At 40.6% G+C, this 26,816-nt stretch overlaps 1 protein-coding gene across 2 annotated transcripts; it reads left to right on the top strand.

The window, feature by feature from the left end:
• Window positions 1–26,584, top strand: LOC148036350 (purine permease 3-like). Of its 2 annotated transcripts, XR_015690931.1 has the most exons (4): window positions 2–1,266; window positions 26,143–26,229; window positions 26,339–26,458; window positions 26,568–26,584. XR_015690931.1 is itself a non-coding variant. In XM_087678339.1 (2 exons), exons 1-2 carry the CDS (start codon window positions 396–398, stop codon window positions 22,316–22,318), a joined length of 1,335 nt encoding a protein of 444 aa, XP_087534465.1. In that variant the 5' UTR covers window positions 1–395; the 3' UTR covers window positions 22,319–23,019. The 2 variants fall into 2 exon arrangements, 1 of the variants encoding a protein (XP_087534465.1); XM_087678339.1 differs by lacking the exons at window positions 26,143–26,229; window positions 26,339–26,458; window positions 26,568–26,584 and adding an exon at window positions 21,855–23,019 and having other exon boundaries at window positions 1–1,266.
• Window positions 26,585–26,816: the final 232 nt, after the last annotated feature.

The following is a 26,816-nucleotide window of genomic DNA, read 5'->3' as shown; positions in this document are numbered from 1 at the left end:
CACGAGAGGTCAGGCTGGCTTAGTACGTAGACTCTAGAGCCTTCATCGTCTTAATCTGCTGTGGTTGATGTTTAAGTAGGAGGCTCACATTATCCTGAGGAGCGAGTCTAGAGCTGTAAGATGAGAGATTCAGCATCCGTATTCTTGACCTCATGCGCTATGTAGCATATCCTGAGGAGCGATTCTAGAGCTGTAAGATGAGAGATTCAGCATCCGTTATATTCCTGACCTCATGTGCTACGTAGCATATGATACCAGGATATGGAGGCCTTCATGATCGCCTTCGACTGCTGTGCTTGAGCGGAGAGAAGACTTGTGATGAAGTAGAAGGCTTACATGTCATCCATCCAGTTCTAATTATGTTGCATTAAGCAACGGAACAAAGAGGAGAGGTGATGGCATCAATCAGCTGCTCCGCGAGACAAAATGGCAGCAGCGCTAGCGATATATTGGCCGAGGAGGGGGATCAAGGAGGAGTTGATGAGGGCGCTAAATGGATCAGTGGGTCCATATCATGTAGCGAGAACAATAGGAATGGCGATACGAGCTCAGTATCAGAGAGAGAGAAGAAAAGACAGGTTAGTAAGATGATGCTGTTCGGGAAGCCCGTGTTATCGTTCTGGGTTCTGATGCTAGCGAGCGTGATGGCGACCCTAGGGGGAGCGGCGGCTGGGGCGATATTGGCCCGTTTCTATTTCGTCCACGGAGGGACCGACAGGTGGCTGTACACATTTGCGCAAACAGCGGGCTGGCCCGTTCTGGTCATACCCACTATTGTGGCGGCAGTCCGCTACCCTAGCAACGATAGGATCATTAGGCGCATCGGCGGAGCAGCTGGCGGCGCCACGTCATCCGGGGCCGGCGACGTGCTCCACAAGCGCCGCCAGCTGCTTCTGTGGTCGCTCCTGATCGGCCTACTGCTTGGCGTGGACAACCTGCTGTTCTCGTGGGGGTCCTCCTACCTCCCGGTTTCCACCACCACCCTCCTCTTTGCATCCCAGCTCGCGTTCAACATCGCCTCCGCCTTCGCCCTCCGCGCCCTCCGCCTCACCGGCTGGGCCGTCAACGCCGCCGTTGTCGTCACCACTAGCGCCGTCCTCCTGGGCCTGCAGTCCAGCGCCGATCGGCCCCCTCATACCACCACCCGCCAGTACGCCATCGGCTTCGTCACCACTTTGCTCGCCGCCGCATTCTACGGGCTGTTGCTCGCCCTCACCGAGCTTGCCTACACCAAGATCATCGCCATGCCCATGCCAACCATGCCAGGCAAGCTCCAAAAGCCTTATAGCATCTTCACATGTTTAAAACTCATGAGGTGCAAAGAATCTCAACAAAAGCTCCCATACTATAACATGTTTCAAATGCATAAATTATCCCGAATCGGTCATCACATGGTTCAAAGACTCCACATAAAAGATGAAGAGTCCAAGCACTCAAAAGCATTGGGCTTTACCCAACTTCTTGCAAATCCTAGCTAGAGTGCTTAGGGTACTTCAAGCTCTCTTTTGTCCAAGTTTCTTACAAATCCTAGATAGAGTTCTTAGCATAGAGGGAGCTCTCTTTTTGTTGAAAGCCTTACAAATCCTAGCTAGAGTTCTCATGGTACTTGGAGCCCCCTTTTCGTGAGGACCACCATTGTCTTGCCTCAAAGGGTGAGCTCATTTCTAATATGAGACTTAAAACTCTAATGAAGTGAAGTAACTTAAAGGCCTTATCATCCAAATTGGCCATAGTACCAAATAGTGTTGTTTTCATACTTAAATTGGCAATTTTTGGCCAACCCTTAACCATATTCCCACAGTAGGTGGAGCAGTGTTTCTTCCTCTTTTATGCAATGATCATAGAGTGGAAGAGATGCCAATGAAGTCCACTTTCCAAGGTGCCATCACTATTTGATAATATATTATCAATTCACATTTATAGAAAAAGGATCAAAGAGTGCCTTTACTAAACATAGGTGTGCTACATGGTCAACCTTCCATATGTTACCAAGGACACATTATAGAGCAAGATATGGGAATGTGAATCCTTGCCTTATTTCTATGCTCTTGTTTTTTAAATTGGTATCATGTATTTTATAAATTGTATACACACACGCATACACATGTATGTATGTATGTATGTATGTATGTATGTATGTATGTACGTATGTATGTAAAACTATTAATGTATACATTATAACTATACAAATTATAAGCATATAAAGTATGAATGTGTTATCTCAAACTTCACCATTATGAATGGATATAGATTTGTAACAATGTGCTATATATATTAAATCATAATTTAATTATATTTTTTTAGTAAGGTAAAAAATAAATAATGATTAGACAATCATTTAATTAAAAATAAATAAATAAATAATACACTCATAGATACACATTATGTAAAAAATATAAAACACAATTTTTCTCACTATAGGATAAATTTTCAACATTAAAAATTAGTTTAAAACTCTAAAATGATATTTAAAATAAATATACATTTCTTTCTATAGGAGTTGATACTTTGTAAAAACTAAATATGTATTTTTCATTTCGTTGAAAGCATTAAATGTATTAGAAATCAGAAAAAAGAGATAAAAATGTACATGGGGGGGAGGACACAGCCCATTGATTGAGGCTTGCGCTTATGCAGTTGCACTCACTAGGTAAGTTATAGTATGAGTTTACATGGACTTAGCATAGGTTCACAAGGTTAGAGTGGCGGTTGAGGATGTTCCTACTCTGGGTGTTCCCCCCCCCCCCCTGCAAGTTGCTTCCAAATGTCCTCATATTTCATCCACATGTCCCGCACATTTGGAGGGTCTGTGTACCTTGGGGGGATGTCAGCTGTCCTTGGTTCAAGAGAGCATGCATTTATTGGCTTGTAGGTGGTCCTATTAGGTGGCACCATATTTGATGAGACATGGATGGTGTGGTCCCAATTTGTAGCTAAAGCAATGATGGACTTGGATAGTTCAGCAATTTGTTTCTTGATTAAATCTTCTTTTTCTTCGTTGGAGACCCTTTCCTTTTTTTAAAAATGATATAGCACAGTTTTAGTGTGGCGAGTGTTTGGAATTTTCTTGCCACGTGCAAGAGACAATGAATTTTAAGACAGTGTAGAAGGTTCGCATGTTTTTTATTCAATACCTATTCAGTTCGAGTAACCAAATCATCTACAAATATAAGCCTCAAAGAAAAGTCCAAAGAGATGGGGGGAGGGCATTGGCCTCTCCCAAAAGGAGTTCCTTTCAGGTTATTTTATAGGGGTGACTTAGGAGGATGGAAGCTTTGAAGATGGTGGAGATATTCCCTATTACAAGGGTAGTTAATGAATAGATGTGTTAATGTTTCCTTATCTTTGCAACATCTGGGAGCAGAGCATGTTTCTAGTCCTATTTCCTTTGCTCATTCATGTGTCCAGACTATCTTTTGCAAGATTAACCATAGTAATATTTAGATTTATTTTTTTTGTGGAGGGGGGGGATGTCCTATTGAAATCGATATTTCCATTAACACTGGTTCTAGTGAAGCAGCCATTGTCAGTTTAGGTTAGCTATTAGATAGGTGTTGTCTTTCAGGAGAGAAGGCAATGGATGAGAAAGGGTTTGTTTTTTCACCCATAGTCTTTGTATTGGACCTACTGAGTTGAATCATAAGAGGATTAACATTAGACCATGCATTTTTCCTTTCTTGAATTAACCTTAAATCAACTTGGTTAAGCCTAAAGATAGCTTTCAATCCATCAAGATTCCTCCATTCTTTCCTAGCCCTATTCCACAAATCTGTCTGTACTTTGATTCCTTTCCGATTGAGTTTGGCTGTGGTTTCGGATTTGGTCTTATCAATGGGGGGAGGGAACTACTCAGCCAAATTGAGTCTTTGCTACTCCAACATAGGGCTCATTTCTTGTTTAAACTTGGTCTCTGAGAGAATTATGGTGTGGATGGGGATATTTTCAAAGCATGAATGACCTTGTGCTATGAATGCCCTGTTTTGTGTGAGGAATGAGGATGTCCCAATCTTGTTTTTCATTTAGCAAGCACCTAATGATCCATTTTATAGCGAGCTTGTCTGCCATAGCGCTCAAATCAATAATCCAAGCCTGTTGTCTCGGAGGGGTTATAGTCAAAAGGTTGTATCCACTAGGGATCAGAGATAGAAGAAAGTAGAGAATAGGAGATGGAAGAGAAGAAAAAGAATAGACAAGATGTACATAAGATAAACAAAAAGCACAATGAATCAAGGCACTATGTATTGATAGAACTTGAAATTCCTTGTTTGGCACTACTCACAAGCAATCTCCAAGCATTAGATCTCCTAGAGCTTCCTTGTAGACAAAAAATATGCATCAAACAACAGCTTCTTCTCTGCTGCTCAGACCTCATGGTTCTGTTGGCTTTGAATGGGGGGTAAAACCCCTGGACACGTAGTCAGAAATCTCCTAGATCACTCCTTCTTCTCCCAGTTCTCGAAGTGTTGTTTGATGCCTGTAAACTACAATATTTGCGACGCCCGTCATTTTACCTATCCTTCTTTTTTCATGAAATCTCCCCAAACTGGCTGAAAAAGTAACTTGCTTTTTATATGTCACCCTATTCTAGAAGTTTCCTTAGCTTTTTAGGACATTTACAAAAAAAATCCAAAATATCAAAAATAAACTAAAATTGTCCAAAAATCTAGTATGTTTGAACCATCCATGCCACGGACACTAGCACTAATGACTCAGATGATATTGACTCTCTCTATCAATAAGAAAGTTGGATGATGATGCACTCCAGAGTTTTTCACACAGTGTTTGTGTATCTACACATCCTTCGTTATGGACCAATATCCTAGTTGTCACCAGATTTTGGGTCCTCCTCATCCTCTACAACCATATCCTTTACTTCTTCATCTTCCATATCTTCTTGGCTAGCCCGTATATCATGGCCACTAATTTCTTTCGATTCTGGCAACTCATAGGTAGTAGATTTCCACCTCTTGAATAATTTGATTATTTTCTCTACTTACTGGAAGTTTTATGGCTATCCCATCCAGCTCATTTAATGTATAAGTAGCATTATCAAACACTTGTCTTACCACATAAGGTCCAAACCATATTTTGGATACTTTATGCATGGCCGCACTATGCTGGTTGTCTAAACTGCTATCATAAACCAATACCCAATCCCCATCTTGTATGGCTCTTGGCCTTACTCTGTGTCTTTTATCAAATCGTTTCTTGTTATGTATCCTTGCTGCCCTTAACTTTGCAATTGCTGACTCTATGTCTTCTCACTTTCTTCCCAACTGTCTAATACGTAAGGCCAACAACTCCTCTCGATTCAACTCCTCTTCCCAAGGTAGCACAATCCATGTGACTGTCATCTCTTTTATCAACATGATAGGTTTTGAACATACATCAATTCAGCATGCATATATCTTGTAACAGCTTTATGAGTTGTTCTGTCATCCCACAAAGCATAAGGGAGCAATCGTGGCCACTCTTTTACCTTCTCTCCACATGCTTTTGCCAATGCCTTCACAATGGATGACCTCTTTTGCCATTTCCTTCAGGGTTATAAGCTGAAGTTAAAGCAAGCTTTATATTCCAACTGTGCAAAGAAGTCATGGGCTTCATCTACATCCAGCTCACCCCTATCTGCAGTAATTTTTTCCACACAGCCATACTAACAAAAGATATCTTCAAAGAGAAAAGTACACACTACATTTGTTGTCTTTGTTCATGGAGCTCTCCCTTCCACTTGATTAATCAAGTCTTCATGGGAAAATACAAGATATCTCATTTGCCAAAGACCTGTAGGCATCGTGATTAAATCCACTGCCCACTTTAAATTAACAGACAAGGGACATGTGGGCTACAATCCATCCAGGTGTCTCATAGATGAATACATCTAACATGTCATACATATTTCCACAAAAGTGAGCAACATCCTTATACATGCCCTACCACCAATATCTTTATTTGATCTTTGTAAAAGTACCCCAAACACCTATATGTCTAGCCCATAACCTTTCATGAAATTCTAGCATAGCATTTACTTGTGAAGCTCTGTCAGCCAAAACTCGCAATGGCATACCCTGTTTATTTCTAGCATGTTTCCACAGGTATCCATCTTTTAAGAAAAACCCATAGGCTTTCCTCTTGATCTTCCTAAACTCCTCATCTGACCACTCATCTCTCTTTTTAATGTACTGAGGTATTGACCAATTCTCAGCCACTCTCTTGCATATTTGTCATCCAAAGACAATTCTACACAAGATACATAACATCTAAAGTATATTTTCTTTGCTATCCAAGCTTCTATTAGTGTTGTAGCAACTCCTTGCATTTCTAAATTCACTCTTACAACATCATTTTCAACTGCAAGAAATTCATTTTCTTCCTCCTCATCTATCATTCCATCTTCATTCTCATAGCGTGCCTGAGATAACATGTCCACGACTGGGTTATCTCTTCCTACAATATGTTGAAATTCAAGATTCAAAGATTTTATGTATGCAATCCACCAAAGCATAGCAATGTCTGGGGTAGCACAACTAGTAATCATACTTACCCAATACCGGCAAACAATTAGTCTCAATGACTAAACCAGTAACCATAAAATATTCCTTATCACAGTTAAGGGCTATCACAATTCCCCATAATTCTCCTTTTACCTGTGGATACCTTCTCTGTTGTTCAATCAATACTTTAGAACCAAAATGAATTACATATCTTTGCCCTTTCTCATCATCTTGCCCAATTGCCCATCCAATCCCAATTGGGCTTGTGTCAACAATAATAATGATAAACTTTCCATGTGAATAATCAACCTTTCTCAATGTAGGAGCAGATTTCAAGAGCTGCTTCAATTTCTTCATTGCTTTTTGATGCTTTCTTTCCCAGTGAAATCTTTGACCTTTCCTCAAGAGTTGATATAGAGCATCAGCTACATGTGTGAAGTGAGGGATCCAAATCAAATAGAACATACATACACCCGAGAATCTACACAATTTTAATACATTCGTGCATACCTCTTGCATTCTATTAATTCCATCTATTTTTGTTGGTGATGGTCTTCGCCCATAGGGCCCACACATATGCCAAAAAATTAAAACTTCTTCAACTCTAAAGACAGACTTTTATCCAGAAAGAGTTAAATACACCTTTTCTAGATGTGTCAGAATCCTTTCACAATCCACAATATGGTCTGCAACAAACTATTTGCACCCATGAGCATCCATCTCTTCATTCTTTTCATCCACTGCACACCCTTTGATTGGAACATCATCCAAGAAGGGCATTGTCAATTATGGTATAAAATCCTTGAGTACCCTATTCATAGCATTTGTCATGTGTGCCATTGAGTTTGTTGCACCCTATGGGAGAGTACACTTCCTACTAACCCCAAGGGAGTCTTCATGGTTGTGATAATATCCTTGCTCTCAATTGCAAGCTGAAACTAATCATACCCCGAGTAAAGATCACCCAAAGAATAGATCACACTACTTGCAAAAGCCTCTGCAAATTCATCAACCACATTACCTGCACCCACATTTCTTATGGTCACTTTATTGATCGGTTGCATGTCTTGAATAAATCTCAAAGCCCCATTCTTTTTGGGCACAGTAAACCAACGATTTGAGTACGGGGCTAAAGAGGCCTCCAAGATCTTCATGTGAATCTTTTCATTTAGCAAATCCATTAGCTTTGGCAAGTAAGCTTTAGGCACTAAAATAGGCCTTAAGTTCCATGGTACATGTAGCATAGTAAATATTATCATATGAGAGTCAATATTTGGATCTACACAACCTATTTGAGTTGGCTGAAATGCAAATTATTTTCCATGCCTAACTAACATTTGCATAAAACAGTTTCTTTCAGCAAGCAAAAGAAACCCTTCTACACCAACTTTCAATCCTTATAATATTTCAACTAAACTGATGACCTGTATCTTTAGGATCCCGTAAGCTTGGCTGCCTCGATACTTTTTCATACAAACCCTCACTTTCTAATGGAAGCGGCAAAGCAATTGGTTTCACCTTTTTGTCAATTGTCTTATACTTTGTCTCCACAAGTGCTTCGGCTTATTGTAATCCTTCTTGTTGAGTAAACAATGCTATACATCATACATGTCCAAAGAAAATACTAACAACACTCTATTTTCAACCTCATTTTCTACATGTATAGTTGTTGAAATTTTAGCCATAGTGTCATTAATATTCAGCCCATAAAAGATGCCTAAAATGCCTTCATTTTCAACTAACAACTTCAATGCTCTTAGCTCCTTAGTGGCCCATTTCATAAATATGCTTTCAGGCTTGCACATAGCTTCCATAGGCTTAAACCAACATGACTGTTTGTTTTAAACAGAGAATAACCAATAGTAAATACATGCTTCTTTCCATCAAGAGGTGCGTACATCCTCTGAATAGCACTGTTGTAGCCCCACATTACAACAATGCTTAATGAAAATCCAGGTCTTTGAATTCCCTTGCATTTGGAGGCAAAGGAGACTCTCGAAGCGTATCCCATTTCCTAGGATGATTAACATAAACAATAAGAAATTGGACTACTTTCCTCCCATCCTTACTTTTGACTCTTGCATATGCAGAACCATCATCAACAACTTTTGTTTTCATTCACACTTGTGTAATATAGGGCTGTCCCAAAATCACTACATATGAGAAACTATCTTGCACAAAGAAGTGTTGCTCTTCTTGTATATCCCCAACTATTGCTTTTACATTAGGACATGCAGCATAGAGCTCCCCGAAAGAAGTATTTACAGCTCTCATACACCAACCATGGTCAATGTCCACATGCCAGGCACCATTCTCATACAATCCACGCTCAATGACATTAATCTCAGACCCATTGTAGAGGCGATCAACCGCCAAGACCCATGGACGGCTTATTGCTTCAAGCGTTCGAAGCCGAGCACTAATGGCTACCTCTCCCATAGCCGATGTGCTATCCATCTCTATGGATGTAGTGAGCTTACCTCCATGCCTGATCGACCTCCTGTCTCAAGCACTTCAGTAGCTTCACGATCCAAGTGCAAGCTTCAAGCAAGCTCCATCCTCAAGCTACATGCTCCAAGCTCCATTGTCACGAGCAAGAGAAGAGAAGAGAAGAGAAGACAAGAGAAGAGAAGACAAGAGAAGATGGAGAGCTTCTCCTCCCCAGTCCCTCACCCTCACACACTCACTCCCTCACACTCTCACACTCCCTCTCTCGCGCACAAGCTCAAGCAAGTAAGAAGAAGAAGAGGAGACCCACTTTTGTCCACACACAAGGATGAGCTTCTCATTCACTTTTCAACTTTATATTAAAAAAACCCTAAACCCCTTTTGGGCGGTCATCCCCTTTTTTACATGGCCAGCTGTGGCCTAGGTCATTTTTCCCATTGTCCTCCTATCTTCCTAGCTTCCTTCCTACCGCCCATCTACCTTTACAAATTGAAGCATGAGAGCCAAGTGCTCTTAAAATAAATCATGATGTGCCTTATGCTCTTTTACAAGAGTATTAACTAGCACTTTTCTTGTGCACCATTTTCCTTAATTTAGGACTTTTCTGCATCTCTTATGTTTCCATATTTTTCTAGGTGCGCCTTCATGTTCGGTTCCACTTTTGCCTTGGCCTTTTCCTCTGCTTTAGATTTTCCAGATTTTCCAGCTTGTTCGTTTGAGGGTTAACATTACCCCCCTCCTAGACAAGTGCTAGTCCCATGACACTCACTATCGTAGGTAGCAGGCTTTGGCATGCCCCGAACACATGGGTGGAAGGAACTACTATGGGTGACCATGGAGAAGTTTTAGTAGTGGTGCGGATGAAGGTGGCTGGTGGAACTTTGTTGGCCTAAGTGGTTGGTGATAGGGTTGCTGAAGTAGTTGATAGGACTAGTTTTTGTTGGGAGTTGCACTCATGGGTTGGCATAGGTGTGGATGTGCTGGAAATTAGACGCGGGCGGCGATTCCTTGCTGGGCTTGTGGGATGATAAAGGATAAGAATTTAGAGTTGAGTGTTGATGACGAGCTAGTGGTACTTTCGTTGGAGTCTTCAATACCTGCACAATTGAAAACCTCTCATATGTGGTCTCTCCCTGGGGTAGTGCTAGTCTTCTTATCGTGCACAAGACGGAGTTTGATTAGTTTTGGAGACAAGTCGAACTCTAAGTAAAATGAGAGTATTGTCCTGCACTTGAGGACCCAAATTGTGTATATATTGTGGTGCAGATATTATGTGAGTGCTCGTGCATATTTAGATATTACATAGTTAGAAGACCACTGGTTTGGTTCCTCGTAGCAGTGTGTGGATGAAGCAAAGCTGTCAATGTTGAGGAGAAGTACCCATGAAGGTGTATGAGACATCCTTTGTGTTGTGACAACTCAATGTAGCATAATTGAACACATTGACCCCTAACCTTTGGTAATTGGTAGCTACTGGCCTTGCTTGATGAGTACGCTGTACTTTCCATGGACGTTCGTGCATTGCTTACCCCAGTCGATTCCAATGGTATGGAAGTGGAATGCAAAAAAGAAATCGTGCAAGTGGGTCAGGATGACAGATCTAACCATAGGCGAGACAAGCTCCCTAGGTATGTCCTGCCTTTCATGTGCCCTGAACAATTGTGGGGGATGTGGAAAGGGATTAGGGGATTAAGGACAGAGCTAGCTGACTGAGGTCACTGGATGCACCCAATTTGAGGACCCCTAGGTGTTGTGCTATGATTGTGAGTGCCTTTTCCTTTTTCTTTCGTTGTTTCTTTCTTTCTTTTCCTTGATTGTCCTTTCTTTTTGTTTTCTCTTTTTTTCTTTTCTTTTCTTTTCTTTATTTCTTTCTTTCTTTCTTTCTTGCTTCTTCTTCTTCTCTCTTATTATTATTTTGGAAATAAACCATTGCAATACATTGAGGCCACCATCCTTTCATTGGGGTTGGGAAATGTAGAGAGTCAAAGGCTATGAAGATGGATATTACAACGTCGATTGTGTTACTAGCTTCGTTACAAGAGGAACAATTGTGGAGATGGGGAGATATACGTGAGATTTCAAAAAACCTATTTGTAACATGCGACGTCCATATAATTGAGGTAACAACTACCGTGAGCCAAATGTAGAGTGTGACCCAAAAAGATGGAGTAGCCAATGACTATGCTTTGGGCCATGTGATGTGGGCGGTCTACAAGGGTGATTCTCGCTTCCGGCAGTGAGGCTTCCATCATGGCTCTTTGTTCCTGGTATTTTTGTTGCTTTTTTCTATGATGGCTCCATGTGGGGTTAGTGGTCTTGTGGCATCTTGGACATTGAACACTTTTGTATAGAGACTTGTGCATCATGTATCCACTTGACAACTTGTGAGGGTACATGCAAATCATTTGTTCAATTATAGTGAACAGGTGCAACACAAAGAGACATCACTCATTAGAATCCCATGGTGTTGACCTAGATGCATATTACATGTACTTGATTTTTGCTAAAGTCGTGAAATATATTGAAAATAGATATAGAAAGTTTCCAAAATTGGAGAGTCTGTCCCTTTTAACCATCTAATGAAAAAAATTTGTGGCCAGAGAGAATTTGGTAAGCATTTTGTACAAAACAAGGGCTATTCTAGTTGTATGAAGTGGGGCGAGTCCAAGTGATGAGGCGATGGAGGCGTTGTTGGTAAGGGGCTCCTATTAGGTTGGGCAGGGGAGATATCAGCTGCAACCCAAATGGTGTAGTCCCTACGTGCTATTGTTTCAAGAATGCTTTTAAATAATTCATCAAATTTCCTCTTGTTCTTAGCTTCCTTCTCTTCCTTTGAGCACCTAGTGCCCAAGCATCTAGTGAGGACCAGCATGGTCGGGGTTGCCACCCCTCGGGTGTTCCCTTGAGCCTTCGTTCTCCTGGCATGGGAATTTTTTGGCCTGCATCTTGGGCGGTGTCTCTTAGGGCCTCTTTCCAGTACATACCTCTTAAGGGTAGGCACATAGTGCTCCAGTGGAGAAGCTTGTGCTGCCGTATGCTCCATGACAGTTACCATGCGGGAACCTGCAAAAAGTGAACCAAGGGTTATACCCTCAGGCAGGATAGAATTATTAGAATGAAAGGGATTAAACAACAAATCATCAAGCGCATACGAGGAGGAGAGGTGAGGTAAGGTATGCAATAGTCGTTGTAGAGGGACGGCCCCCTCGATGATGTTAGTCCTGCCTCGACTTTGGGGCATATTCTAGCCAGTAGCAGATATTTGCTCACTCCCAGTTACATGGACTAGTTGAGATGGAATGGGGTAGGGCTTGTCTCTGGAAGGATGGATCAAAAACGGGAAAAGCCTGTAGAATGGGACGATGCCCCATGTACACCCTCAGAGGCATTGGTTAAGGCTTTCCATGGCAGCCATGAGGATTACATGCCCTCTACCTGGATACGGGAACAGTCACACAACTTCTAGACGTGTGGTGAGAAGAGGACCTTAGGAGCTCATCCTGTCAAACCCAACTTTTATCCCTTGCTTGACTATCATTGCTTGTGTGTGTTGAAATTATCTATACATAGTTACAAAATTCATTATTTATTTATGTACATATTTATGGACCCATGTCATTTCGTGAGGATAAAAACCAATTGTAGAACTCTGGATTTTACTGGAGTGTGGCACATGCATCCAGTAATTGTGGCACCCTACTTAATAACAACTAGTATTTTGCAACATGGAGAAGCATAGTACCTTTTCCAAGTCTACTAGCAACATGTAGCTCCTCCTTAGTGAGAACCTTATCAATCAGAGGGTTCTCTTGGCTAGTTTTGGCTAAGTCCATACCCCGAATGGCAGTCAGTTCAAAAGGAAGTTGGTGCCACATAGGTTGGGTCTTTTGGCCAATCACTCCTCTAAGACTGTCGTCATGATCTGGGCTCCTAGTTTGGCCATTGTAACAGGATTTTCAAACCAATGTTCTTCAAATTGACTTTGACCCTTTGATTGTTGCTTTAGTTGCTCTATCTCTAAGAGCTTTGGTTGGCAAAGTGCTTCCTTGAATGTCACAGTTAAGTGTAGTTCATCAGCCTCCTTGTCACAGATGAGTTGCATGTATTCATGGTCATAGTGCTCATTAAGATATTATTGCTCTTCCGAGGATAGAGGAAATGGCAAGTATTCTGTAAGTTGCTCCTTAGGGAATATACCCATGTCTACAAGAACGTAGACATATGCAAATAATTTTAGTTTAGCATCCAACTTAGTTAAGCATTCTGTGACACTTCTATGTTCTATGAAGGCTTGCTCAGTAGCCATCTTCTGCAAGGTTCTAGGAGTTTCTCTAGGCTTTAGCATAGCTGGGGGTTGAGTCTAGATGGGCAAGTTTGGTCAATGCTAGGATTTCTTATATCTTTGAGGTTTTTGTTTTTCTCCTGAGGCTTTGCTGCTATTGTGTCATGGTTTCCCTTGGATGTGACTGGTCTAGTTCTATCAACCTATTGTGATAGTGTTGTATTCACTCTTGATTAGTCAATGTAAGTTTTGTTGTCGGTGGATTGAGTGTTGCAAGTAATGGTTAATGGTAATGGTTGCTTGGACTTATCAGAATACACAGATGTGTCTAAGGTTTCACCGGTGTTAGGGGAGATGGCCATGGGTTCCTTAGTGGGTAGACTCGACACTTTATTCTTAAGCCCTTCCGTGCTCTTGGTCTCCATCTTGTTGGAGTCCCCAACTAGTTGTAATTGCCATTTTTTTGCTGTTTTTCCCTCTTTTTCTTGGTTAGTGAAGGTGTATCGCTTAATGACTCAGGACCCTAAACTAGGTCAGCCATTGATATGCTTGGTTGGCCCTCAGTTTTCTCTCTCTGGTGTGTCCTCATGGGATGTAGTTGCGACCTGTTGGACAGCCTTACTAGGTTGATTGCTCAGATGTGCCATCTCCTTGGCCACATCTTCGAGAGGTTTCTCCTCAAGCCTAGGCTTGAGGTTCTTCAACTGTGCGTGAGGTGTCAAGGATGTTGATTGCAACACCTCGTCCATGGGTGAATTGCTAAGGACACATTCCACCAAAGGCGGTGACTACTGTGATTCCTGATTGGAGGTAGTAGCGGTTAGTTCAGTGGACTGGCCACTATTGGTAAACTGCAATGTCAAGTCCTTAAGTAGGTCGGAATTGGCCATGTCTTTTGTTTCCCTTTGCACATTTTCTTGTGTAGATCGAGCTAGTCACGATTGATTGCACAAGTATATCCTTAGGTTGAGAGCTAAGCGTGGTGTCACGTCCCACCTCTTGGACATTTGGAAGCTTACATGGAGATAGGGATTGGGATTGAGTAGCTGCACTTGACGACTACTGTTGTGCTTGATGTGTCTATTTAGGAAAAGAGGGTGTAGGAGATTCGGGGCTCTTAGGTGAGCTTGATATTGGTTGAGAGCTTTGCTTGTAGCTATTAGATGATTTTTCCAATTGCTTTGCTGAGCAATCAACCTTATCACGAGAAATGTTGCACCTAAGCCGCTCGTTATCCTTTTGGGAAATCAAAGGCTCCTTGGGCACTAGTAGCCTTTGTGTACACTTGACGGGTACATATGATATGCACTTGTTAAGCATGCTAAGCTGAGGATCTACCCTTTGAATAGTCTCATTTGGTTTCTTGCTTTCAATCGTAAGGGGCTCAGTCACTCCAATGTTTTTGACTCCAGACTTGGTTTTTCATTTAGATTTCCTCGTGCGCTTTTTCGCTCTTGATGCACCTTGGCCTTTGGTTGACAGAGGTGGTTTAGCAGGGGGTTTTGGTACCCAAATGCATTGATTACCTGTGTAATACCCTTAACCACGTAGCAACACTTTGGATATCCATCTCAGCGTTGTGCTGGCTCTCCATCGAATCCTTCATCTATAAGGCTTGGGCTTCTTTTGGGGTCTTCTACAATATTTTTAAGTCCAAAGTCCATCCTTGGCATTGCCTCTTGACCTTGTTGTTTTGAGTATGACCTCGATCACCGATTTTCTTTGTTCAACTTGCACTTGTGCCAACTCTTTCAACAAGTCCTTGGTCTCGTTGATAGGCTTGCCTGGTATGTCAAAATGTTCCTTGTCTTTATCTCGAGGTTTGATGATGTCACCTTTACTAAAGGTTGTGATTATCCTCACACCCAGTAGTGTCAAGTGTATCCTGTGTGCTACGTAATCAGCCTCACACTTTATCCCTTTTTTGAAGCATCATCCTAGGAGGGTTTCCTTTCCACAACTAGCACTATTTGGAGAAACATGGAACAAGATAGGCAAGCTTTTATTTTCAATAGTTACAAGGATTTTTCACTTTCCAATGAGTACTTGTGGGTGTCCCTCGTATGGACTAAGAGTTGCATTAGTCGGTGTGAGCTTTGGTTGGCCTAGCAGATTCCATGCTTCATAGGTCAAGATATTAAAATCTGGCCCGTCATCAATGAGAGCATCAACACTATGCTCTCTTTTTGCGGTGAATTTGACCCTAAGATAAGCAAGTAGCACTATGTCTTCATCTTTTGGGTCTTGGCTTGTAAATTTAAGCCTTTTGATGCATGCCCTTGAGTTCCCCAACTACACAACTAGATTTGAGTTTTCTACTGATATCTTGGGTCGTCTATGCAGTGCCGTTCAAGGTGCATCCATCTTTAGGAGTGTCATGTCTAGTCATCCTCGCAGTTATAGCTTGAGATTGTTGCATTTCGCGTTGACTAGATGTAATCCGAATGCAACCTATATATGTTTTGTGGTGTGGTCTTTTTTCCCTTGTCGACTAGATTGGCCCATTGAGGTTCTAGGGTTTCTTGTTGCGTCGTCTTACTCATTTTAGGTTTGTTTCGAGGTCTATGACTCCACTGGCTGCTATTAAGATGCTGACTCTCTCAACCACCTACTGAAGCTGCTAAGCGATTGCATCTTGTGAATTTGCCTATTTCTTGTGCCAAAATCGAGTTTTGGGCTTCGGATGGCTCACAAAGGTTTGCACAATTGAGATCTAGTTGGGTCTGGTGCAAATTTCCAAAAACTTTACAAGACTCTGACTCAGCCCAACTTGTCCAAATTGCAAGGGCCGAGTGTTGGACTGGAACGAGCCGAGGGCCGAATGGGAATAGTGACCAAATTTGAGGCTCGGACAGCCAAATGGACGTGGCTGAGGGCCGAGTTAGGTTAGTGGGCCGAGTCGATCATTTAGATGGACCGAGTCAAAAAGAGCCAAATGGAGATGGCCGAGTTGCTTTGGGCCAAATTGAGTTGGCGGAGAGCTGAATATTAAGTTGGTCCGAATGGTTGTCTCGAACAAGCCATGAGTGTTTGAATCATGTGGGCCGAGTGGGGGGCGTCCAAGTCAGGTGGGCGGAGGGCTGATTCTGGGACTCAGCCCAAAATCGCCATCACTCGGACGGGCTGAGCATGACGCATTTTTCAACAGACTCCAAAAAATTCATCGTGTCAAGCACTTGAGGCCTTCCTACTAGTCGAGCACCTCCAGATCCTAGCTACGCATGCAGGGAAAGGTGTGGAATTACCTGTAGTGGGCAAAGAGCTCCTCGATGGCAAGATCGAAGCAGGTCCACGCAATGAAGCTCTCTCTCCCTCTCTCAGCTCTCCTGAAACCTTGCAAAGCAAAATGTGGACTTCCTTGTCACTCTTGGCCTCTTATTACCGTGCCCATGCTTGCATGCACCTTAGTCTTGCTCCCCTTACCAATATTTAACCCAAAACTTTATTTGTTTGCCCTTCTTTTCCCTGTTTCAACCTATTATGCAACAATAGCAAACCCTACTTCATGCCCCAATGTTTTGCTCCTATACTACATAATTGCAAGTAAAAACCATAAAGGAAATACCTACAACAACATGCTTTTTCAAATCCAAAAAACCAAAAACCTACTTGCTAAGGAGATCGAATACCTCTTTAAACTCCCTCACTTTCTACTTATCTAGCTCAAGCACAAGTTCAGGGAAAACTCTACTTCAATGCTCGATTCGAAGCGTGCAAGCACTCAAGATTTGAGTAAGTTGTGGTCCTGGCAATGGAACTAAAATGTATAGGAAATCAATCGCCAAGACCCACATACCACTTATTGCTTCAAGCGTTCCAAGCCATCGAGTACTAAAATGGCTACCTCTCACATAGCCAACGCACTATCCATCTCTACGAGTGTAGTGAGCTTAACTCCAGGCCCGATCGAGTTACCTCCTCTCCCGAGCACTCCGGTATCTCCACGATCCCAGTGCAAGCTTCAAGCGAGCTCCATCCTCAAGCTCCACGCTCCAAGTTCCATTGCCCCGAGCAAGAGAAGAGAAGAGAAGAGAAGAGAAGAGGAGAAGAGAGGAGAAGATGGAGAGCTTCTCCTCCCCGGTCCCTCACCCTCACAAACTCACTCCCTCACACTCTCACACTCCCTCTCTCTAGCACAAGCTCAAGCAAGCAAGAAGAAGAAGAAAAACAACAAAAGGAGAGACACTTTTGGCTACACACAAGAATGAGATTCTCATTCACTTTTCAACTTTATATACAAAACTCTAAATCTCTTTTGGGTGGTCATCCCCTTATCCCCTTTTGTACATGGCCAGTTGTGGCCTAGGCTCTTTTTCCCATTGTCCTCTTATCTTCCTAGGTTCCTTCCTACCGCCCATCTACCTTTACAAATTGCACAAGTGAGAGCCCGATGCTCTTAAAATAAATCATGATGCACCTTGCGCTCATTTACAAAAGTATTGACTTGTGCTTTTCTTGTGCACCTTTTTCCTTGATTTAGAACTTTTCTGCACCTCTTGTGTTTTCATATTTTTCTTGGCATGCCTTCATGTTCCGTTCCACTTTTGCCTTGGCCTTGTCGTCCGCTTTAGATTTTCCAAGTTTTCTAGCTTGTTCATTTGAGGGTTAACACCCATGGTCAATCAAAGAAATACAAGGAGGTTCACACTCCCTTATTTTCACTATCGTTTCAGTGGTAGCCATGGCCTAGTGATTTCTTGTGTAATGACTTTGAGGAATAAATCCTAGAGTCTCTTCCCCATATTGTTACATTTGCCTTAGTCCACCATGCATATTGCTACAAGACAACGTGTTTTTAGCAACTTTTTTCTCTTTTCCACATGCTATCCACTAATTAGTAGCATCCTGCATAAATAAAACAATACTTACATCATGCTCATATTCAGCCCGAATACCCAACAAACTACTTTTCTCTTGAAATTGTAGCAATGCACTAGTGGTATCACCAAGAAACCAATGCTTTCTCTTATTTATGTCAATGATTTCATCATGAGATTCCCGCTTGGCAATGCCAAGCACCTCTCCTAAGGTAAATTTCACCCAACTATTTAAGATCTCTTCTTCTCAAGAATCTTCTTAAGATCTATGGCTATCTCAATATCAGAGTGCAACTTATACCCTGGCTGCTTGCTCTTCTTTTTGCCCTCTTGTTTGCTATCTTGTTTTTCACTTTTTCTTATCACTCTTTTAGATGTGCCTATATTATCTTCATCTCTCTTTCGTTTCTCTTCCACAAGTACATCCGTGTTTTGCATCTTTGCTAAATATACATAGACTGAATATGCATTTGGTGATGATTCCCAACCAGTTATGTCATGAATGTGTTGCCGTGCATGAGACATTTCACTATCAATAACTTTTCTCTTTTCAGCTGCATGCAAAGCATCTATCCATATTGCAACCTTTGGACCATCACTTGGCCATGCATTTCAGACAGCCAATTCTTCCAACAACTTATGCATACCTCCCTTTCAAAAATTCAAAGGAAGAGGCAATCCTATTTCTTGTGCATGGATTTTGCCATCTTTCCAAAAGATGAGCTGCCATGCCAAGGCCTCATGATAAGCAGCACAATTCTTTCTCTCATGATGCAAACTATCACACCACATTTATCTTTTCCGTGGTTTAGGGGCTCTTACCCGTCCCCTTTCCTCTTGTCCTTTTTCATCCAATTTTGTGACCTTCAATTGAAGATCCTGCATGCCTTTCACCAATTCATCTAATACATCTTCCCTAACAATGCGAACAGCAGGTAGAGCCATAGGTTTAGCCACAGAAGTAGGTGGCTTATTGGATACATCAACTGTTTTGCATGTCACAATGGGGAAGCTAGAGACATGCAATCTTTCTCTTCTTTTATGCTTTTTCACTAGTGCAGTAATAACAACTTCATTGACATGCCTCCACTCTGTTTTAAGACCTATCTCTATTGTTTGATCCTCTAGCAAATCATCTAGCTTCTCTTGAAGCTCATGATTTGTCGCTTGTAGAAACAATTCAATTTTCTAACTTGCAAGAGCTTGCTCTTCTGCAAGATCTAACTGCTCAAATCAACTTTCAAATTCTCTTAATAATTCTATAGCCCCAAGACCCTTATTGGGTTGTAAAACCCACTCTTGAAAAGTCTTGCGCGTAATCAAATTGGTGTCTCCAATGTAAAATTCTTTCCTAAGTGTCTTCTTTTGAAAGCTACCCAATCAATATCCTGCATATACAATTTTGTAATTCAAGCTTTTAATTCATGTACACTAACTCGTACAAAATACCGACTCCATGCAAGTTCAGTCATCGCAAAGAATTCCATCTTTTGAGCATAGGTATGCACATATGGAGATACATTCTTGACATTGAGCAACTTCATCTCACACTCTATTGCTTGCAAAGTATTCATCACAACAGTTTGTGTTTGAGCAGAAGCTTGCATCACCTATTGTTGTTGTACCTACATAAGCATATTCATATTCTACACTAATTGTTGAAAAACATCACTAGAAATTGTGCTCGAAAGCTCACCCATCTTGTATTTCCTTCTGATGACCTTTTACATTGAGTTCACCAATGTTGGAGGGGTTTTAGTCGAAAGGTCGTATCCACTGGGGATCAAAAATAGAAGGAAGTAGAAAATAGGAGATGGAAGAGAAGAAAAAGAATAGACAAGAGGTACACAAGATAAACAGAAAGCACAATGATCAAAGCACTATGTATTGATAGAACCTAAAATTCCTTGTCTCGCACTACTTAGAAGCAATCTCCAAGCATTAGATCTCTTGGAGCTCCCTTGTAGACCAAAACATGTATCAAACAACAGCTTCTTTTGATCAGCTCCATAGATCACAAATGATGGTTCCGTTTGGCTCCGAAAGGGAGTAAAACTCTAGCACACCTGATAAAAAATCTCCCATATCACTCCTTCTCCTAGTTTGAAGTGTTGATTATTGCTTGTAAACAGTGAGTGATCGCGACGACCGTGATTTCGCCTATCCTTCTTTTTTCATGAAATCTCCCCAAACTGGATAAAAAAGTAACTTGCTTTTTGCATGTCACCCTATTCTAGAAGTTTCCTTATCTTTTTAGGATATTTATAATAAATAACATCCAAAATACCAAAAATAGGTTACAATTGTCTGAAAATCTAGTATTTTTGAACTATCCATGCCACGGACACTAGCACTAATGACTCAAATGACATTGACTCTCTAGATCAATAAGAAAGTTAGATGATGATGCACTCTAGAGTTTTTCACAATGTTCGCGTAGTGACATGACACCGCCTTTATCTTTTGGGAGTAGTAGCCCAAACAACTTGAATATAGGAACTTCCTATGGGGAGGGGACCCTAGAAATTTTAAAATATGTATTTTTTGACATATGACTTCAATTTCTATTTTGCATCCCAATCTAATAGGAAATGTTTTGAAGATATCATATTGTGGTTTACTACAAGTACTTATGTGGTGGACTTTTAATAATGATTGATTATAAAACATGGTACATGTACATTTTTCAAATTATATTGTTTGATATGTTTTAACTTTATATTGGAAGTTATATATTTACAATGTCTTTAAGTAATTCATTCGTTGAAAAGTAAGAGAACTTTTCTTGTGATCAAAATCTATTCTTGGAGAAATTTACTGGATAAATTAGTTAATAGATTACATATTAGCCCTTATGTATGTCAGTATGATGCCATCATCATACTAATCAAACATATTCATAGATTTATGAATGCAATATTATTTGGATAGTTAAAATTTGTTTTGTATTCTTGATAACCTATATGTTTGATTGAACTCCATTGCCATATATTTCAACTAAGCACACATTTAAAATCGGATTATTTATAGATTTAGCTCATATGTATAATTTATCTTGCATAATGATGTTTGAACTAATCATATATTTGAAATCATATTATTTATAGATTTAGCTAATATGTATAATCTATCTTGCATAGTTATGTTTATGTAATCTTTGTATTTATGTAAGCATAGCACCAGATTCATCACATGATGAACTTGTTACTTAAGTATCATTGTAGGAACTAATTGCCAAGTACATGAAACATACGTAATGGTCAGAAATTTGAGTAATCATCATGAAGCACAATAAGCTTATACATATCTACCACATGAACCCTAGTGTACCATGCAAGGAGCCAAGTATAACCTTATATAAGGAAAAATTTTGTGAATATGTTGCTATATTTGTTACATTTGTAAAGAGGGCAAAAAAAAAAGTTAAAAGCAAGCGAAAGAAAGTAGGAAAGGTGGAGACTCAGGTGTCATGTGGCATTATGTTTTTATATCTATGCCTATATGGCACAACATACATGCTTGTATTGCCTTTGGTTTTATTCACAAATACAATTAATGTGCTTGCTTATGTATTATCAAAATTATGAGAAGTAGATAGATACAACATCTTAGCAATGCACCTAGGCGCTAGGCCTTAGAACTTAGCTTTTTGTAGAGTAGTTTGTAGATTCTTGTAGATCCAATGATTTTTCTTGGTAGCACTACGGACAGTTTGATCTGAACGTCCGAGCCTAGGTTTGATTTTCGATAAAAAGGTAGCCACGGCAAATATTACCCAATATTAGGGATAAATCATAAAATTCCTCATTGCAGGTAAGCAATCCAGCTGCAGCCCCAGCTCGGCCAATATCCCGGTGATCCTCTACCTCCAACTAGGCTCCACTATCGTATCGACGGTATTCGCCATGGTCGGCATGTGCGTTGCCGGTAGCTTCTCGGCTATCCAAGTCGAGTACCGGAACTTCGATGCGGGCCGCGCCGCCTACTCGGCCACCCTCCTCTTCTCCGCCCTCACGGGCCAAGTCTTCTTCCTGGGTATCTTTGGCATCATCTCCCTCTCCTCCTCCCTCCTTTGCTGCCTCCTCACCACTGCCACCATTCCTCTCGTCTCCATCTTGGGTGCCGTCATCTTCCACGACTCCTTCAACGCTGTCAAGGGTGTCTCCACATTTCTGGCCATCTGGGGCTTCCTGTCATACGTCTATGGTGGCTTTCTGGATTTGCCGAGCAATCAACAACATACAACAGCGATAGAAGGAGCCATCGAGCTCATTTGAGCTTCTCGTACTAGTCGTGGCTAACGGACCATGCCTTGAATTAGAAGCTTGATTAATGAGAGACCTCCGCTTCAAGTTCCTGCGAAGATCCCATCCCATATATATATATATATATATATGGCTCGGACAAGTTGCGGCAGAGATATACCAAAGGGGCGTGCTTTTGATGTGGCATCTCCTAAATAGTTGAGACTTCCTTTCTCTTTCCGCCGGACCTACCCTCTTTGTACATTGCCATTTCCTCTCCGAAAGGAATGATTCTACATTTCAAACTTTTAAATATTTTACCAAAACAGTCTTGCTAGTTGGGCTTCCTCCACCAAGTCTGAACCGTCCATCATTGTAGCATGTGAATATCGGACTTCATCCACTGTAGTTCTACATGCACCACCATTGCAACATTAGCACATCACCTCAAATCTTTCTAGTCCATACCAGAAAGGTCAAATGCCATTGAAAAAATAAAGACAAGCCCTTCGTCTTCCTTCTCCCCTTAGCTCCCATATGATGAAACAAAAACACCTTCTAATTCAAATACAACCCTAATACACATGAGCCATCAACAAACTATCAATTATGAATGACTCAAATAAGATGGAGGAAGACAATTTACGCGGATATATCATAGGATATAGTTTGCTATCTGAATGTTACCTTTGATCTTATACTATTATCAAATCACAAGAACATAATAAACAATGTGTGTTTTGGATGACCTTTGCTTTCTCATTAATATGTAAAGACTAAGGAGGTATCTTAAACAAATAGTTTCTTACGACGATGCAAATTCAAACTTCAATTACAAGGATGTCTTAAGTATAGTAATTTTTTTCATAACCAACTTGTCATTTCCTTTTTAACTCGTGAACCTTCACAAACATACTCGTTGGACATATGGAACATCATTTGACAAAATTGAGAGACAATTAGGTTGTGTTGTACAAGTGCAATAAATATATGTACTATTGCCTACTACATAAATATCAACGTACTACATAAGGGGGCAAGTACACATCCATTACAAGGGATGAGGAGAATATTGATGAGATTTGAGCTGAAAAATACATGCAAATTTTTTCCAAATGTTAGGCCTCACCATTGGAATGGGTATCAATTAGGCAAAAGCATGAGAAATATTATTTTTGACGCATATATTCTCTCACTTACGTGCTTGTTTAGGAGAGAAAATTGAGGAAAATGGACCAAGGGGAGTTGCCAACTATGTAGTTTTAGGCTCAATGGAAGCTCAACCACATAGCTTGAAGAATCCCCTAATGTTATACATTAGACTACTACATCAAAAGGGCTTTGATCCCCAAGGAAACAATCACAAAGACTCACATACTTGAGGCCCCATATTCCCAACTAGTAGCCCACCCTTGGCCATTACCAAACCTATCCACCACATCGACCAAGCCAAACATTATAAACTCTAGAATAAGCTAAAGGAACCAACCTCAACTCAAGTTTAGACTCCCTCTATATTAATACCACCAAGCCATTGCCTCCTACTAAAACTTGCAACCTACTGCAACATGGTTGGTCAGTGTGTAATGAAGGGAACCTAACACAACCTAAGAGAGAGAAGAAAGAGTACAGAAGAGAGAGAAAGAGAATGACGAGGAGAGAGAAATACTAGAAGAAGAGATAGAAAGATAGAAAGAGAGAGAGGAAGAGAGAAAGAAGAGGAAGGAATCCATGGAAGCTATGAAGGTAAAGAGAGAGTTGCTTGATTAATGCATGATAACTCACCTAACCCTCTTACACTTTAAATACCATCAGGGTGACTAGTAAATTTTCCTTATTTTCATGTATATCCCACTCATTACAATCCATCCCTACTCAAAGAGTTTTTGTGTCTGAAAACAAAGGAAAAATGGGGGGGAGAGGGGCAACATATTACTACTTCATGCAATAGTACAAGGAAAATAAGTGGGGGGGGGGGGGGGGACCGAGTACCATGTGAAATAGGACATGGTTGAAAGAGGTCCTTATATTCATTCAAAAGATCTCTCAAGGGTGCATCCTTAGTTAATTTAGTGGACGAATCTAAAACATCCTTATTTAAATACAAGACAAAGATTTGTGAGCATCTTGTAAACTCTCCTTTAAGTTGCTTTGATGTAATCAGCTAAAAATCTACATTATCCTTGATTTCCTCTAAGTGTACAAGCTGTCCATGCATCACAAGTTCCATGTACACCTGAGAGAAATCCATGGCAATTTTTTCCAACTATTTCAGCCAGACGTAGCCCAAGACAACATCAATGGGTACCATATCAAGTGTAATCTCGAGGGGGGGGGGGGGTACTCATGAATATAAATATATATAACGTGAGTTCAAAATAAGGGGTTTTTAAAACACCATTTTTATATATTTTTTACATACAAAAGGGTGTCATATAAAGGGGTTACTTACAGATTGAATAGAAAAGGGTTATATTTTATTCAAGAAAAATTTACAGATTAGGATATTTATAAATAGGCCATGAACGCACGTTATATAGAGAATATATATATAGTGAACCCCCATCCATCTCATGAGAAAGATAATCATCGCGATCAAAGGGAAAGCCATTCAAGGAGTCAAAGAACTGCTCATGGTTAAGGTCCTCCTCATAATTGGTACTTTTAGCATGGGGCATAGGAGACATAGCATTTGGGTCCTCATCCTCATGTTCATAATCTTTCAAGATATACATGTTGTGAAACTTGAATGTGGCTATCCTATAAAGGCATTGAGAAGCATGATCAACTGTATATTTTTTCCCACATCTAAAACATAAACCCTTAGTTTTTCTTTCGTTGGCCACTTCCAATGGGATAATTTTTTGACCACTTGGGGCTGATGCATTGCTTGGTCTGTTTTCACTATGCTTAGTGTCTCCCTTTGGGGTGGTTGTTGTCCCAAAAGTGCCCTATTTTCTATCACAATTAAAAGTGGAAAAAGTGGGTATTTTTGGGCTACCCACTAGGCATGTTAGTGCTACAATGAATCGCACCATATTGGCTCTACCTTATGGGGGTTCTTTGCTGTCCAAAATGAGGATGTAAATTGTCACTCTTATGGTACTTCTTTCGGCCATATGTTTCAGCCAACTTGGTGCGCCGATCGAATGCTGTATGCTCGCGTAGTGAATGCCGGAAGGTCCCCAAGAACAATGGAACTCTACTTTTTGCACAAATTACAAGGTAAAAAGCATGAACGACAAGAGCAAGAGACCAATTGGGTGCAATCTCATTAGGAGAAATATGGACTCTCTTTTTTGCCCCTTAAGGAGTGAATAAACAAATATAGGCCTAACCAATGAGAGAGCTGGGATTCCAGATTCATGTAACATGAATCTTCTAGCCATATCTTGGACCAAATCTTCCCTCAGCAATAAAATTAGGGAAAAGGGGAGTACAAAGCTGTCACTTCTTGGAAGTTTGTGCCTCGAATTTTCATTTTCTTATTTTTTATGTTTGACTTTTCTTTTCTCCCCTTTTCAGTTTTCCCCTCTTTTTTAGGCGGAACTCAAATTTGTCATATCTCTTTCCCCGCTTCTTCTTTCCTGACGAAATTTTACAGCCTCACTGTTTCTTGCCCTGTCTGTAACCCTGTAAAATTTCATTTGCTTTGCACAAGCACAGAGAGAGTTTCATGTGTTTTATGAGAGCAGAGCTTGTTTTACCAAAGCCCTAAGATTCTCTTCACAAAACTCTACAGGTATATTTTTCTCTTCCATAGATGTTCTATGGTAAAGTTTTATCTCGTTTGGAGAAAACCTGTGCAAGTTATGTACATTCTCTGACATGTAATTTCTTTTGTTTTGATACTCTAGGAGTCTCTTACAGTCAATAATAGTGATATTTTGAATACTCAACTTCTTCTTCAACATCTTAGGGTTTCTCTGTAAACAAAGTTACAGGTATATTGTCTTGTTTTTTTGTTGCTCCACTGTTAAATTTTATCTCATTTAGACAAAATGTATACAAGTTACATGCATACTGAGCTTTCCTTTGTTTTTTTACTCCAAGAATCTCCGAGGGTGAAGAACAATGATTTATTAAGAACTCAACTTCTACAACATCTTTGGGATTTTGAACACTCAACTTCTTCTTCAACATCTTAGGGTTTCTCTGTAAACAAAGTTACAGGTATATTGTCTTGTTTTTTTGTTGCTCCACTGTTAAATTTTATCTCGTTTGGACAAAATGTATACAAGTTACATGCATACTGAGCTTTCCTTTGTTTTTTTACTCCAAGAATCTCCGAGGGTGAAGAACAATGATTTATTAAGAACTCAACTTCTACAACATCTTTGGGATTTTTTGCAGAGAAAGCCACAGGTATATTGCCATTTTTTACTACTGTTCCATGGTTAAATTTCAACGCATTTGGACAAAGCCTATATAAGTTATATGTATGCGTTGACCCAATATTTCTTTTGTTTTTGTACTACAGGAATCTGTCAGTGAAGGAACAATGGTCTTGCTATAAGTCAACTTCTTGTTC

Source organism: Lygodium microphyllum, chromosome 5 (assembly GCF_053477565.2).
Source record: "Lygodium microphyllum isolate KBCC chromosome 5, Lygodium_microphyllum_v1.1.10, whole genome shotgun sequence".
NCBI lineage: Eukaryota > Viridiplantae > Streptophyta > Polypodiopsida > Schizaeales > Lygodiaceae > Lygodium > Lygodium microphyllum.
This window is presented reverse-complemented; position numbering and strand designations above follow the sequence as displayed.